We start from the raw sequence: 17,576 nt of genomic DNA, 5'->3' as shown, positions 1-17,576 counted from the left end.
AGTGTATTATCGGTCCCCCAAGCACTTCAGGATTATTTTTCTTTGCCAAAACAATTCATGCGTGACTAGCTTCAAACAATAACCAGCTTGAGGCAAATACCCTAAAGTACATGAGACTGTGAGTCGTGGGCGATTTCCTAACGTAATGTCGCCAAATACGGTTCTCATTCCCACTTCTAATCTTGAGAAATTGGTGTGTATACAAGAAAGAGGACATGGCATGTCAATTCTTTATTACTTGCAGTCCACACATATAAAATATTTAATTATAGCTGTGATGTGCTGAAAAATGTGCTAATTGTGCACAGCGCTAGTAGCTAGTAGACGAAGAGATGCAAAAGACTAAATGCTTTTTTGTGTTTTTGAATCACACGAAGAAAGGCGCAGAAGCTGAAGATACAGCAATGACTGAGATTTCTGTACTTAGTGTAAAAAAAATAGAATTTTTGTAACACCATCTCGCAGGATTCACTCATTAAATCAGCGTGTCGTAAACAAATAAAGAAAAATAAAAACGGTGTACATTTATAATTTATATTAATGAAAGGAAAATGAACACTAACAAAAACATTCATCCAATGAGACCTTACTCATGTGCAGTGCAAATGTCTAATATGTGAAACATGAAATACAAGGAAATGTATAACAACTACTTTCGATCCACATAAAACAATTTAGTCTGATATGCATTAAAACGCAACAAAAATTGCTTAACTTTGTTTGTATCGTCTAATGACTCGTTTGTTAGTTGCTTTTTAAGGATATCTAGAATGGTATCAAAGTTCATATTTGTTTCGAGTTGATTGAGAAGCAACCTTTCGGCTGTGTTCGTTCGCGATCCAACAGCCTATATAGGCATCCTGCGCTGAAGCTTTCCAGTGACAGCAGCGCCTCAACCCGGGATCGGCCACTGTTAAGCTACGCCGGCCGTGCTGCGATGATAAGGCGTGATCGCGCTTGAACACGACAGAACGAACGACCTCAAACTTGACCATCAAGATCGGCAAAGCTCGGCGTGTAGCACTCAGGCGAGTGATGAAGCGTGAGCTTGTGTCCTTGCTTTTCAAATATTTCATCTTCATAGCGGCAATAGCGGCTGGTGTCGGTGACACTGGTGTGATAACTGAAAGAGTCGCAGCGCCATCTGGCCGATGCAGGGTGCCTATATTACTTGGCTTCCATCAGCGCCTAAAGCAGCTCATCGCCTCTGAAAAAGAAGGCACATATGGCGAATTAAGAAATGCTGAAAAATTATGCAATAAATTATCCGTTTCGCTTCATTGTATCCTCACCCCAGGTGATCCAAATTTCCGGAGTTCCCCACTAGGCATGCCTCATAATCAGATCATGGTTGTGGCACGTAAAACGCCGTAATTTAACTTTTTTTATTGTATCCTCACGGCGAATCAAAACCATGCTATACGAGTACAGTCTTTAAACATGAACGAAGTAACTTAAGATTGCTGAATGCGTAATATGGCCAAAATAATAAAACTAAGACGACGGCTGTGAGGAACTTACTGTAATTATAAGGCCACTGTATCCAGTTAAGCCTGCCCCGCGATCACACAGTCATGGTTCCAATTAAGTTTGATACTACTGGGCAAACACTATCTATACGCTGGTTCTGTTACACATCTCTTTTCGTCCACAGATATAACTGAAACGACACAGCCGTTTTCTCTAAGACAAAACATCTAACATCTGCTCATTTGAAACTTCCCTGTCAGAGGGGCGTGGAAACAAACAAAGGCCACAGTGGTCTTAATCCCTATCTCCCTTACTACTTGCATTAGCAAAGTAGCGGAACATGCAGTGCATAACAGGATATCGAGACATATTGAGCGCAACGAACTATTCCCGTACAATATGGTTGGTTTCAGGCCCTTGCTTTCAACGCAGGATGTCATGCTCCTGCTCAAAACACAGATAATCGACTCCCAAAGCAAAGATGTAAAAGGGGTCCTCGCACTGTATCTATCCAAGGCATTCGATACAATTGCACATGACTATATCCTTCAGGAGATATCGGCCTTGGACTTAGGAGTTAAATTCTTCTCTTTCGTTGCATCCTTCCTCGAGAGCAGTACGGCGGCCATAAAGTTGAGGCAATCAGTCTCGGAATATTTCGCACTCGGAAACAGGGGTACTCCCCAAGGGGCAGTTATCTCACCCCTTCTGTTTAATATAGCAATGTGCAAGCTGTCGGAAAGCCTTGCAGCAATTCCTTACGTAGGTCATGCATTCTATGCTGACGATATTACAATCTGGTGTCCTGGACGATCGGAGGCTACGGTCGAACAAGCTCTACAGGAGGCTCTGGATGTTACAGAGTCTTTCTTGAAAGGTACGGGACTGGCACTCTCGCCTGGAAAGTCGGAACTCCTGCTGTACAGACAGGCTAGACGAGGTGCTAGGGGACTCACCCCACTTGATCAGTTGCCCATTAGCGTTCGTACCAGAGATGGACACACCATCCCGAGAGTAGACTCCATCAAAATACTAGGGCTTTCAATAAACTCAAAGGGATGCAACGCTAAGACTATAGCCCAACTCACCACGAAAACTGAAAACATTATTAGATTAATTATGAGAGTGTCCAACAAGAAAGGTGGCATAGGCGAGGATATACTCCTTAGGGCTCACCATGCTTTCCTCATCAGCCATGTCATTTACATAGTCGCGGCCCTCAATTGTACGAAAACAGTAATGGAGAAATTAGACACGCTTATGCGCAAAAGTACCAAAAGGGTGATCGTCGTGCCAATCACGGCTAGAACAGAGAAACTCATGACATTGGGAGTACAGAACAGAACTTCGGAATTAATAGAAGCACAAAGATCAGCACAAATTATTAGATTATCAAACTCCAAAGCAGGCAGAAGACTTCTGGATACGGCAGGCCTCCGTCCTAGCTTCGATCAGGGAAATATCCCGCAACTTGATATTCAGACAAGGAACTCCTTTATTGTAGACCCTTTTCCAAGAAATGTCCACCCCCAACACAATAAAGGTCGAAGGTTAGCGAGGGCTAGAACTTTCTTAAAGAACATATCCGGAACGGAGACCTATGTTGACGCGGCGCGACACGCCAGTGCCAACAAGTTCTCCGTAGCCATAGTCGATGACAGGGGAGAACTCCTCTCGGCAGCCTCGCTGAAAACCTCCTCGGTCGATGTGGCGGAACAGGCTGCTATAGCTCTCGGATTACTGGACTCAAAACGCACTACGGTGTACACGGACTCCCGAGCAGCCGTTAGAGCGTTCGCATCGGGATTGATAGCCAAAGAAGCAGCCAGGCGTCTAAACGGCAAACACCCCTCTGACATTGTTCACCACATAGTCTGGTTCCCAGCTCACATGGGACCAGACGTATTACCGGGTCACCTGAACCCCAATGAGATAGCCCACGACCATGCGCGAGGTTTCGTATGCCGCGACGGGATGGCGTCTCGGGAGAGTTCGGGAGAGCTCGTCCACAGTGATCCACTGGTTACTTTTCATGAAATCACCTCTCATTACAGAGGGAATAGGCAGAGTTTTCCTTTCCCCCATCACAAGCTCAACAGTCTACAAGCTAGCACGCTTCGTATGCTCCAGACGGGGTCTTACCCCTCTAGGGGCTTTTTGATCATCCTCCACCCGGACATCGATCCACTCTGCCCAGATTTTGGCACTGAATTTAGCTCATTAAATCACATGCTCTGGGCACTTACAGGATTTCAATACTGAAGAAGACTGGACGAAGGCCATCACAGACCCGAGACAGGACGTCCAGCTCCTGGCTGACCAGAGGGCCCGTGAACGAGCGGAGAGGCATGGCCTCTCTGTTCCGACATGGGACTAGACAACGGCTGGGTAGGGACCTGCAGGCCCCCGCTTAGCTCCTCAGGACCCCAATAAAGTCGTTTGCTGCTGCTGCTGCTTTTTTGTTTTTGCTATTTCTTCAACACGTGCTCACTAAGCTTTAGCAAACCAGAGCACACATGGACTTTGGAGTTATCATTACAGACGAACAGTCCTGGAGCAACACCCGTAGTGGTAAATAGATGTCAGGTTAGCCCGGTGGTTCTTACAGCTGACGGGTCAACCATGCATCTACACTGCGGTGTCCTCGCTCTCTTTTCTTTCGCCATTCATAAACGCGTTACCCCATCACAGGGTAGCCAGCAGGTGGTTACAATGGGTAAGCTCCCTGCCGTATCCTCGCTCTTAAATCTTACTCGATTTACGAAAAAAAAAGAACACATACGAACTTCGCGCAAATCACACAGACTTTATCCGCAGGCAGCCAGTTAAAGAATTTTGTCCCCTTTTGTCTCGATTCACTGCCCATGCCGTTGTCGTCACTTTCGTGACCAACTACGTGTTCGTTTCTGTTTATGGAGTCTTCTACGAAGTTGCGGAGGGCAAATGGCAGCAAAGTTCTTGATAATCTAGGAATGTGGTGATTAACACGATTACGTGTGGCTAACGGTGGAGTTGTTGAGTTCTGACGATTTTACGAAACCAGCTGTGGCGTAGTAGTACTTTTCACACTGTTCCCGCCTGTGTGGTGCCATCATTATCTGCCCTCACTTCTTAGAACTCAGAACTCGGTTAGATCACAAGAATGGGGAAAGAAGCGCTTCTCGACAGAATTGCTGCCCATTCCAGCCGACTGCTTGCTCTTTCCTTGCATGCGAGGGCGCTCTTTTATTCACTCGCCTCACCTCAAGCTCTAATCTATTACTGTCTGAGCGTGCGCGCTTGTGAAGCGTGCTGTCGGGTTGAAACGCTTGGCGGTTTTTCTTACTAAGCGCCCATAGCCACATATCGTCGCTTTGCGCACCCCACGCAACAAAACAACTAAAACAAGACAATGAAATCAAGACACAGAAGCAGACCAAAGCATGCGGGCGCGTGTTGCTGCAGTATACTTTGTCCTGAGCGCACGCTTTGTCTTTGATGTACTCCACTTTCTGTCGCGACAGTAATCCCGTGCACGCATGCGTGCGTGGGCTGCGCTTCCCACGGCAGCGACTTGACATGCTCTCTACGTGAATGTACATGTTGCTTGGCAGTTTACGCAAACAGGCATTCCCGTTTTGGCTCTGGCGCGTCGCGATCTTCGTGTGAAGCATGACGGGTTCTTACGTGTGTCAGGGACATACGTTAACGCATGCAGCGGCACACGAACTCACCTTCAGATCAACAGATTTATCATGCAGTGCTGACACTGTGGTGGGCAAAGAACTGGGTTCAGGCATTCTTTCTTGCAGAAGCTGGGGCACTTCTTGGCTGGCGCTGCCATGACCAGGGCCAGCAGACACACCACCAGTACAGCAATGATAAAGATCTGACGAAGTGTAGTCATAGTGCCTGCAATAAGAAAATGTTTTGCAAATAATCTAGGACTGAAAAAAAAGAAAAGCTGGTTTAGGTTCTCAAGAAGTGCTTTCCGACAATACGTGAATATGTTTTGAGATGTAACGTTGACTTTCCAAATAGATGATTTTCTTGTTTCAAGCAATTTTTACAGTTTTATTAAAGTCACGGATGTTATCCGAATAGAATAAGATAATCAGATGTCTGTGCTTGGCGAATAGTATTAGTGAAAGCTGAAATAACTGGCAGGGCTACATTATTGAAAAAGCTTACATCCGTTTTAGTAGAGTAGTTTGCTGGGCCAGTTGGTGCATGGTGAACGTATAATGGTTTCCAATAGGTACGGACGCGAGCACAAGTAAGTAGAAACGGACAGGGAATGTGGACAGGGAACGGACAGAGAGATTTGTGGAACGTTTTCAAAACAAACTTCAGTTGTAAGTCCAGCGTTGTCCTGTCCGTTTCTACTTGTGCTCGCGTCCGTACCTGCTGTAAACCATTATACGCTCACCTTACATCCTTAGGGTCGTATCTTGTCCCGCAACAATAATCGTCATCTGACGTGCCCACATTTGATTTTTTTTAACTCTGCGAGTCCGGTATTTCCAAGTCACGAACGGCTTGCGCGTTATGAGCGTGACATAGCATTCTCTACAGGAAAATAGCGAGCGATGAGTTTTCAAGAAAGGAATCTAAAGCAAGGCAGATGACGATTATCACTGTGGGACAAGATAAGCCCCAAAGGGTGTAAACTATTTTAAGAGTGCACACACTCATGTAAATAACACTCTAAAAGGCGTATTAGATGTCGAAATACTTTTTTACACCCTTACTTTCAGCGAAGATTCACTCTTAAAAAAAAGCTGCCCCTCTTTGGGGCTCATCTTGTCCGACAATGATAATCGTCATCTGTCTTGCTTGCGTTTCCTTTCTTCGAAAATAAGCGCCTGCTAGTTTCTTCTCGAGAATGCTATGTTACGATGATAACGCGCATTCCGTTCGCAACCTGGAATATACCGGGCCCGCAGCGTTAAAGAAAAGAAACGCAAGCAAGGCACATGACGATTATTGTTGTGGGACCAGATAAACACTATAGGGTGCAAACTATTTCAGTGTTTTCTAAATGGGTGCATTAGTGAGCAGAGCACACTTAGTGCACTCTTTCATTAAATTCAGGGTGCTTAAAGGAGTTTTGTGCGAGACATCATCATCATGAGACTATCTTTATGTCCGCTGCAGAACAAAAGCCTCTCCATGCGATCTCGAACCCTGTCCTGCGCTAGCTGATTACAACTTACGCCTGCAAATTTTTATAATTTCATCACCTATGGAGGGGGGGCGGAAGTGGTGATTTCAGCCGACCTCGACTGCGCTTTCCTTCCCTTGGCACCAATTGTGTAAGTCTAATGGTCTACCGGTTATCTTCCCTCCGCATTACATGGTCTGCCCATCTCCATTTTTTGCCTTTATGTACACTAGAATATCACATATCCCTGTTTGCTCTCTGATACACACCATTCTGTTACCGTCACTCAACGTTACGCCTAAAATTTTGTTCTTCCATCGCTCTTTGCGCGGTCCTTAACTTGCTCTCGAGCTTTCAAAATTTAACTCTTCAAGCAAGTACAAAGCCAATAAGCGTTCATTTCCCGGCAGTGTGCATCAAGTCATTATTAAATTAAAATTAAATTATGGGGTTGTACGTGCCAAAACCACTTTCTGATTATGAGGCACGCCGTAGTGGGGGCCTCCGGAAATTTCTACCACCTGGGGTAGAAATTGCTCCCGTGCTCCTAAATCTAAGTACACGGGTGTTTTCGCATTTCGCCCCCATCGAAATGCGGCCGCCGTGGCCGGCATTCGATCCCGCGACCTCGTGCTTAGGAGCCTAACACCATAGCCACTGAGCAACCACGGCGGGTAAGTCATTTTTCACGTCATATGTGTTCACAGTAGGCTATGGATGTCCACCTGCTACTTCATGTATACGGCGTCCCCGGTGTTGAAGTGCGAAGACATAACTTTTTTTGTTCGCTTGTTTCTTGCCCTGCCTTTTGTTATTTACACTAGCTTTGTTTAGGTTGGTTTAGCTCAATATTGTTTGATAGATCAGCTGCCAATCGTACAGGCGCGTCAGCCCTTCAGAGTTCTTGAGGCGCATGCTGTTTGAGGTGTAGCATTGGGGCCAGCTCAGTAATATGCACAGTAAGGCTTGCGCTGTTTTAGGCAGTGTAAGTTGAAATAAGCACTCGATCGCAGGTGCATCTTATACCCATAAGAACAAATCACTTATTATGGAAGTGGTGCGTCCCGTTGTAGAGTGGAAAGGCGCAACTACTTTGTCCTCTTATTTCCTTTTTGCTTTTCACATCCTACTGCTAGCTGTGCTTATATTGTTTCACCTTGCCGCTGATTTATAGATAAACTGAAGCGCAGAAGAGCATAGCGTCAGCCTATCAGAGCAGCTAGAAGCTCTAGCGCGCTCTTAAGGCCCTCTATTATTCCCTTCTTCGTGTCACCAGAGTAGCTGAGAGGGAAAGCTTCCGACGGGAAATCTGTAGGTCAACAGTTGAAAACCAGGCAGCGTGGCTTTTCTTTTATCGCTCTTATTTTTTTATAAACGTTTCAGAAAAACAGTTCGGTATTACTTCAGCGGACGTCCAAAAGACTTTGGTACTGATCGAATGAAATATAAAACATTGTGTGCATTTTGGCAGAACGAACATTGGGGAAAAATATTTAATTCCAAAAAACCACCCTTTCAACTGGCTGTACTAGTTCGCCAAACACCATTTTCTATGGGTATAAGGGCATGAGTAAAGACACAAGAAAACTCCCTTAAGAGGAAGCTTTAGCTCGGGCGCTCGCATATAAATACATCTAAAAGGAGAATTCGCTTTTCTCGGCAACCACTGCACCAAATTTGACGAGGTTAATTTCATTTAAAAGAAAAACTTAAAATCTAGTGAGTGTTTCTTTCGAATTTTTGATTGCGGTCATCTTTTCTTTGGTAAAAAATTGGCAGAAATTGCAAATTTCACAAAACGATACTATCAAGTTTACACCTCTGTAACTCAGCAATTAAAAATGTTATAGTAATTATGTGAATTGCGTCTAATAGTACATCCAAAGCGGACAAAATTCATATGTCACACTATAATATAAAATATATAATAATATAAAAATATTAGAAACATAGCTTTTGCAGAACCCTTATACACAATGTACCAATTTTACGGTAGGTATAAAATGACATATTGTATTTATCCGCTTTGAATGATCTAATGGACGCCATTTAAAGAAACGCGATATCTGTACTGGATGCAGAGTTATTAATTTGTAAACTTCGTGCTTCTATTTTTTTCGAACTTCCGAATGTTTGAAAATTCTTTTTAAAAAATTCAGGCCCTAAATAGAAATGGCGCTTCCTACAATCACTAGAATTTGCCTTTCTCTCTCAAATGGAGCAAAACTCATTAAAATCGGTCCTGGACTTATCTCAGAAAAGCGTTTCTTCGTTTTACATATATCTGAGTGGGCCGCGTCGGAGGTGGGGCCGAGCTAAAGCTTCCTCTTAACGGTCCAATCTTCCCTAGTGTGTACCAACTCTCCGCTGAATATGCCCGTGCTTATAAGATCATCAAAGCTAGGGATTTCGCGGGATCGAATTTCGGCCACGGCGGCCGCATTTCGATGGGGCGCAATGCGAAAACAACTTCATTTAGGTGCACGTTAAAGAATCCCAGGTGGTCCAGATTTCCGGAGTCCCCCACTACGGTGTGCCTCACAATAAGATGGTGGTTATGGCACGTAAAACCCCATAATTTTTTTTTAAACGTAAGGATCAGTGTGCTTTGCCGGTAAGTGAGCCGAGCACATCTGAGAGCGCCCAGTATAAACGGCTTCGGTTATGCCGCGGAATACTTTGAACGAGAGAGTTGCAGGTTTAGTGGTAGATTGTATGCCTCAAGAAAACAAACAGTGACGATGAAACTAGTCCAGCTTGGGCAGTATGCTCATCTAGCACCTCCGTTTCGCTGAAACGAAGCCACTGGGTGCATGACTTCATTAAATTGGCTTCATTGGATTGTTGAATGTTCTGTTTTATTATTTCTTCTTTTATCTACAGAACAGAATACCTCTCCGAGCGCATTCTTGAGGGAAGTAGCGCATAACACATTGTTGAGATATCATACGAGCACACCGCCCATTCGTAACCGGAAGATAAAGCGGAATGTTTCTGCCTGCAGTTACGTGCCCAACGCTTCTTCTAGCGTATATCCCGCGACAATGAGACGGCGCGGAAAGCTTTATACAAATGAAAATTTCAGCAAGTTATGCATTTTCATACATGAAGCATTGACTGAATAGGGGTACTGGTTTTGCAACAAAATAATTACTACCAAAGCATTGCGTATTGCGAGTCTGACTCGTAAAAAGTTATATTTCTCAGTATTCATTAAGATAACCCTGAAGATTATCGTATCCTGGCGTTGGCACGTAAAAGCTCAGAATTCAATTCAATTCAACCGTGGACATTCGCATGGAGGTTACCATGAAGTCCTGAGAAGACGCGTAACTGGTGCCAATAATGGTGCTAACATCTCCTTTCCGTTTATATAAATAAACAAATGTAATATACCATGAATGTTTACAACCGAAGATGAGCAAGTGACGCGGTAAGAAACCGATGTAGCTCAACATGAACGAGGTTCGTCCAGTGCAGGAACAACTAAAGACGCCAATATTTAGATACGTATTGAATGAAATTGTGCAGAGCTTGGGGCTTCTAAAAACATCTTGCGCGTATGTCAATTCCACCTAGCTCAAACAAAGCAACGCTAACCATGGTACGAAGTGCAACCAATAAAAGCGGTTAATATGGTAAAATTGCAATGCGCAAACCAGGCGAAGTTGGTCACAAGCCATTATACATGAGCCCAAAGCGTGGATTCACTAACCCTGTTCGTGCACCTTGCTCCCTCGTGGTAGACCGGCGGCGTCCTACGGATGCAAAGACGCGCAGTTTTATGGTGGCACGTGTCAGGCCGCCGTGCAAAAGCCCGAGCGCTATCGCTTGCTGATTGCAGGTGTTTGCCCCGTCTTTTGTGGGAAATACGTGCGAAGATAAGGGTCCGACGGGACAAGAGTTCACGCGATTGCAGACATCACATAGGCTGAAAACTTCGGAAAGCTTTTGGTGCGGTATTCTTGTGTCATAAAACAACGGCATACTTAAATTCACCCTGAAGAAGGAAAGAAGAACAATTGTAGATAACCAGAGTAAAAAGGTAGGGGAGTGGGCGATCTGCACTGTGCACTAAGCTCAACTTGGGGACAAAACTATTTTACAAATTAACAGAAAGTATACAACACAGGGTATTTACGGCAATAATTTTGCTATTGCCACTAACAATGCTTCAGTGATGATTCGGGATGGCCCCCGCCTTCAAAGGAAGTTATTTTGTTTCGTTGTCGCTTAAGTCGAGCGTATACAACTACACGTAAGGAAGTAAGTGGGATTTAGGAAGAATACTTTTACAGCGAAGTTGTTTGAGCGACTTGAAGCGTTCGAAAATGTTATGTGGGTGTTTTCGTGGTGTCCTGAGAAAACGAAGTCAATCACCAAGTTTCCATTTAAAATATTTATGGGACATGTTCGGAATATCTTTCAGGCAAATTTTGAAGTCTCTGGGTTAATTAGAGGCAATAACAAAAGAACGAAACTCCCGTGTTCCGCCTGTTTAGAGGTGTTATGTGAAATGCTTACAAATTTTTCACGCTCACCTGGAAGAAGCAGCAATGGCAGCCTTAGTGACTGGTGTACTGGATAATGGTCAGGGTGTCTACCAAGTTGAGGTTTCCAAATTCCCTGAGTTTCCCTGGTTTTCCCTGAGTGCCTTTGGAAAATTTCTTGAGTGATCCAGAACTTTGTCTTATGTCAAGACGGGCTGACACCACGTCGCCCGATGCTGTCATTCTTTAGCAAGCATAAAAAAAAAAGCTGATTAATCCAGTTTGAACAGTAAGGGGTAACGTTTATTTTATTCCAAATGAAAACAGAATGGAGGGGTTAGTAAAATGCACAGCGAATAAAACATCTTCAAAAGAAATTGTAAAAATCATTGCAAATAGAGTCAAACATTCTCAAATACGAATAAAAAAGAGATGCATATAGAAGCAAATATTTTCGAATATGAACTATTTCTACGAACTGATAACAAGCTTATTGGTATGAGGCCCGAACTTTGTCACAAGTGAGATTCTCTCGCAACAGCTGGCAAGTCAACCTCGACTGTCCTCACATTCTCTCAGCCCGAGAACAACGTTTCAGTGTTGCGTTTCGCTGCTTTAAAGAGTTTATTTTGGTTTGGATAAGCGCCACCAGCAACTTCACGTCAGCCAACATTTTGTCTTTTTGAGCTCAAGCTCCTTCAGAACAGTGGCAGCACGTTCTGAAGGTAAATATGGGCTCTGTAAAAAAAATGTTAAACAAGGACTCGTTACCCACTCGTTATCCGCCGTTCTTCCCAGTGTCACGAGAGAACCAAGTTGAACACAAGCGTTTTATGAATCTCTGTCTTCTGCCTTCATTATGACTTTTCCGATAAGTTACTGATCGCTTGCACTTAGGTTATATTCAGGCGTTCCACGAGGTGCGTATGTCATAAGAAAATTAAACGAGGTACCTGGTTTATAATTGGTGAACCAGCTACATGAGCGGCTTATGAGTCGTGCGTAGGAAGGCTTCAAAGAGTGTGGGACAATTGCGGCTTTTGGAGTAAATTACGTATTTGTGTCCTAGGCAGCGTTATAAACATGTTAGACGAACTGCGCCAAATTTGACCCGTTGTCCTGAGGTAGCTGCCACCGAGCCTATATTTATTTAAAATATAGGTAACATAACGGGCAATGCTCAAGCGAAGTTAGCAGTGTGTGGATAATCTACAGCTTTTGTAAAACGCCCTTTCAGTATGCTCCGTAAGGTTTTCCTTATGTTTTCCAAAGTACAAATATTATGTTCCTCCTACATAGCTCTCATTTGGTGAAAAGAGGCGGCCAGTTAAGAGTAATGTGTAGCAAAATTTCAACGTTCTTGTACTTTGCAAATTATTACTTAACCATACAGTTTCCTCCTTATTTTCATGCCTAATATCAGGTTCCTACGTTGTTCCCGGTGAAATAAGCTAGTCATATTGTTCATAGCTCGTGTAAATAAGGGACACATTACAGGTGATCTGTAGATAAAGTTCAAAGTGTGTGGCCTAATTAGAGATTTTTTAGTAAACTACGTATGCAAGTGCTCCGGAGCCTTATTTGTGGGTTTTAAAAACGGCAAAAATTTAGCCCACTTTCGTAGAAGAATCAATTCTCGCCGTTATTAAACTTAGCGAAAAAGAAGAAAACCTTATCACGAATGCGGACGTCAAACTTGATATGTGCGGCTAACTTACAGTCTTCGCAAACTATTCCTTTAGCAAATTGTCGGAAGCGTTATACTGCCGTTATCCTCAATGTGCGCCACTGTACTATGAGAACTGCCTCTCATACACCAAATTAACATTCGTTGTATAAGCAGGCAATGCTAGGGACGATATATGGGGAATGGTCAACGCTTCTGGCTTAATTACGATTGTTTCAGATTATTACTGAACCATCTATTTTCCATATATACATGGCGGTTATATGAGGCGCCCAGCTCATCCTTAGTAAACTAAACTAGTCACCTTGTTTATATTTCATTTAAATTGGGGGCAGGTTAGAGGCGATGTTTAGGCAAACTTCAATATGTGTGGCTGAATTAGGGCGCAGTATTTTAGTCCCTGTCCTGAGAGAACTGTAATCGACATCAGGATCAAATGGGGTGAAAAGGAAAGTAACACTATGTATGATTAACTTAGTCTTTCGAAAAAAATGATTAACGAAAAACTCGACTGCGTCATATGTGGGCAACGTTTCAAAGTGAGTAGTTTAATGATTGACAAATGCTGGTCTCAACGTGACTGCTCGAAAGAAACAAATTCATTGGGAATTGGCCTTTAATTCTCCAAGACCCCCCCCCCCCAATCTACTCTTTCTTTAGGGGTAGGGGGGGGTGTGAGTTTATAGCAAGCTGGGAATATGCATATTTTACCAGATGTGTTCGTGAAGAGGTTTGCGGGCGGGACTATACCTTTCGCGTTCTCATATAAAACTGTGAGTCGAATCGCATTCCGCAGGCAGAAAGGAAACCAATATATCTGTTTAGTTTAATACGTTCTCTGTGCGAGCAGGCCCTGGTCACGAAATTCTTCGTTAATCAAAAGAGCATTAAATGCAATGCAATCCTGCACTGTGTTATCAGTGCCTAATGTTGCCGCAGTTACTCTTCAGCATTACGATGCTGTCTTTATGTCCCTTACTTCCAGGATACTGCAGCGCTGTTGCACAGCTTACGTCGTTCCTTGCGTTCAAGGGCAACAGGTGTATTACGAGGCCTAGAGCAGTGGAGGCGCTCATATATATTAAGTACCTGGAGCTCTTCCATATCCCTCCACTCTGTCAACTACAACGTTCCTATCCTCATACGGACTCATTCGCGGTTCCCATAAGAGCCGCGCTGAAAAGGCACGCACGTGAACCACGTCACGTGCGCTCCGTTGAGGCGCGTACGCGACGTGGGGTCACACCAAATAGGAATTTAAGTGCTGTTTCTCTGCTACAGACGCCGACATTTTTCCTCAATCAGACATTTGATGCTTTCGGATCAATAAAAGAGTAAATGATTGGCTCCAAATAGTCTGGGAAAAATTTGGCTGCTGTAAGATAGCTTTATAGCTATCGATTAGCACGTATTTCGAATAAGTGGGCGCCTCTGTTCGTTCTCGCGATAAGTCAATCTCGTTTGTCTTCACATACGACGGGGTCTGAAACAAACTACTTCCTGCCCAGCGCGTCGCAAATAGAGCGTTCTCACCCTGTGTTCGCGGTCGAGGCTTGCCTCGTCACGCTAGAGTGCAACTACTTAGGCTAAGGCTTGGCTGTGTGAACGTATGCGAACGTCTATACAGACGAGGCCGTATGGCCAGACCATCGTGTACGTCTTACGGTTGCTGCGACACACTTCAACACCTGATATTGGAGTGTCGAGCTTTCAGTGCGCTCAGCGCAAGTCGCTAAGTGACGGACCATCACCTTTTTGGGCTAGGTGCACGATACTCGACGATGTTTGTACCCCAGTGGTTGTGCGTCTAGGCGCGATCACGCCCATTGTGCTCTCCTTACTTTTCTAGAATTAACTAACTTAGGTTCAAGAGAAGAAGTAGTTTAACGACAGGAAACTGCAGAGAGGTCGGCCGGAAAATGAAGCATCTGGCCTGCTACTCTACGTGAAGGAAGGGGAAAAAGGGAAGAAAAAGGGTCACAATAGGGGATGATAATGGGAGGAACCAGGTGAAGGACAGATTGCATAACTTGTATCACAAGCGTGAATCCAGGCCCGTGTCGCCTAAGAAACGTGAAAGAGCAGGCATTGTCTCTATCGTCTGCAAGCTCTGTGGCCATGCGCCTAGCAAGAGGTCCTCCGTCAGTGGTCTATTGTGTAAATGTCTCAAGGTATCTGCCACTGTCAGTCTTTGCGCGCATACTTAGGCACACCACAAGCACATGGTCAACAGTGCCATGCACTGAACAGTCCGGGGAGTCTGTCCGTCCAGTGATGTGAAAGTATTTGCGCGTGAAGGCGACGCCTAATCACAGTCTGTGTAGCAGGCATGCATGAGGGCGTGGAATTCCACGCAGAACAGGAAATTGCATATCGTGATCCAGCCTTTTAAGGCGGACGTGACGAGCGTATGGCTGGGCCCAGTATCTTCTCGTCGCACTCATTAATTCCGACAGGAGGCATGCGATGTCCGGTCTCGAAAATGGCACTACACTTGGCAGGCCATTGCTGAGGACACGCCTTGCTGCAGCATCGGCCATATCATTACCACCGAGCCCACAGTGTCCCGGGATCCATTGCAACAACTATGCGGTGGTGTTTTTCGTGAGCGCATGAAAGTAGCTCGGTGATCTGCAGTGCCAGAACCTGATATGTGGTGTGGCGCAGGAACCATCCGAAAATTTGCAGCGCGGGTTTTGAGTCCGTGAAAATGCACCACTCTTGATGCCTTTCCCTGCAGATGTGGCGAATCGCTTGCCGAATAGCCACAAGCTCTGCCGCGGTTGATGTTCAATTATGATCTAGTATGAAACCTCGAGTCATCAGTTGGGCTGGTATCACCACAGCTGCTGTCGATGCCTTTGGTGACGCGGAGCCGTTTGTGTAAACATGAACATATGTCTGGTATTCTGACCAGATGTATGCCAGAGCAAGTTGTAGTCCGCTAACGGGAACGAATGATTTCTTTAGTATGCCGGGGACATGCACGCATACGGAAGGTTGAACCATCACCCACGGTAGTTTGACGGGGTGATATGGAAGGGCCTGATGCTATGTGGGGTAGATGGCAACGGACTGCACTTGGGAAACTTCTGTCCGGACGCTCATGTAGAACCCACATCAATGTATGGCAATGGTGTCGTCTCAGTAAGCGTAAATACACACGAAGTGGTTCGTGGGACAGGTATATCGATAATGGGCATACGCGGGCTTCTTCAATAGTGCCTTTGTTGGAGGCAAGCCGTGGCAAGCCGAGGCATATATTAAGTGCCTGTGCTTGAACCCTTTCTATTGTCCGTAAGGAGGAAATGCTCAAGTTTGAGAGTATCGGAAGGCTGTATCGAACGTAGCGTACGAAAAGAGACTGATAAAGTCGTAGTAATGAGCCTTCCGTTGGGCCCCATTTCATGCCTGCTACGAAGCGTATAACATGGCAAAACAGATTAAGTTTTTGCTTCAACATATTAATATGCCTCGACCATGACAAACCGCGGTCAATGATAATGCCCAAGAATCTGTGGTGGGAGACATAAGGTATTGTAACACCGTTAATGGAGATCTGGTAGCGGCAGACGAGTTTGCGCGTGAATCCAACCACAGCACATTTTTCAGCTGCTAAGAGCAAACCCTGACGCCGCATGGAACGTAAAGTAGATGACACAGCACGTTGTAATTTCGCACGTAGTTGTGGGCATGTTGTACCAGAACCCCAGATGCAGATGTCATCTGCCTATGCACTGATGTGGATATGAGGTCGAAGTTCACTTACCAGGCCAATCAGTGCCACATTAAATAATGTTGGGCTGAAAACTCCTCACTGAAGAACTCCACGGCATACCTGATGACAATTAGTCTCTCCATCAGGCGTAGACATGTAAACGAAACGACCGCTGAGGCAGCTCACAATCCACAGGTAGAGCCGGCCACCAATGCCCAAGTCATCTAGGGTATCGTGAATGGCTTCATGAAGGATGTTGTCGTAAGCCCCTTTAATGTCCACGAAAACAGCGGCGACGAGTCGGCGTCGACGTTTTTCATGTTCCACTGTCGTAACGAGGTCGATGACGCTGTCAATCGAAGAACGACCCCGCCGAAAACGGGTCATCATGTTCGGATAAAGATCATTTCTCTCCAAAAACCATTCGAGCCTCGCCAGGACCATTCGTTCCATAACGTTTCCAACACAGCTGGCTAATGCAACTGGCCGGTATGAGGTAAGCTCATAAGGAGTCTTTCCAGGCTTCAAGAGAGCAACCAGGCGGCTTATCTTCCACTGCTCCGGAACAATACGGGAGACCCATGTGTCGTTGTAATAATTGAGCAGCGCAGTGCGACCATCCCTGCCAAGGTGAGAGAGAGACGAGTACGAGATCCCGTCAGGGCTGGGCGCAGATGAATGCCGACACGATGCAAGAGCAGCCTCTAATTCGCGCATCGTAAAGAGCAAGTCGTTGTGGTCACTTGGGGAAGGTGGCGCAAAAACTTCGAATTGGATTGAGGCTGGTTGAGTTGTGCCCACAATCTACCTCTACATCCGCTACCTCTACGTGCGCTACCTCTACATCATTGCGGCGTTGGTAAAGAGTACAAAACCCACTAGAGAAACCCACGAGAAACAAAACCCTGTACAGCTGCAACATACAATAGACTGGTGTACCCCAGTTTTTCCCGCATAGAAATTTGAAGACCTGAGCAATGGCGACTAGCTTTTTCTTCAGATAGACGCAGTGAGGGCTCCACGAGAGGTTGCGGTGAATGATGACGCCCAGAAAGCGATGCGTCTTAA

The 17,576-nt window shown here is 45.1% G+C and overlaps 1 protein-coding gene across 1 annotated transcript; it reads right to left on the bottom strand.

The window, feature by feature from the left end:
- Positions 1–212: 212 nt before the first annotated feature.
- On the bottom strand, positions 213–16,898 carry LOC142586386 (uncharacterized). The gene is made up of 4 exons (XM_075697633.1): positions 16,695–16,898; positions 10,329–10,561; positions 5,184–5,361; positions 213–1,207 (listed from the first exon to the last, which is right to left on the bottom strand). Exons 1-4 carry the CDS (start codon positions 16,896–16,898, stop codon positions 1,199–1,201), a joined length of 624 nt encoding a protein of 207 aa, XP_075553748.1. The 3' UTR covers positions 213–1,198.
- Positions 16,899–17,576: the final 678 nt, after the last annotated feature.

The sequence above is a fragment of the Dermacentor variabilis genome, chromosome 6 (genome assembly GCF_050947875.1).
Source record: "Dermacentor variabilis isolate Ectoservices chromosome 6, ASM5094787v1, whole genome shotgun sequence".
NCBI classification, from domain to species: Eukaryota; Metazoa; Arthropoda; class Arachnida; order Ixodida; family Ixodidae; genus Dermacentor; species Dermacentor variabilis.
The sequence above is the reverse complement of the archived record's forward strand: the minus strand, read 5'-3'. Positions and strand labels throughout refer to the sequence as shown.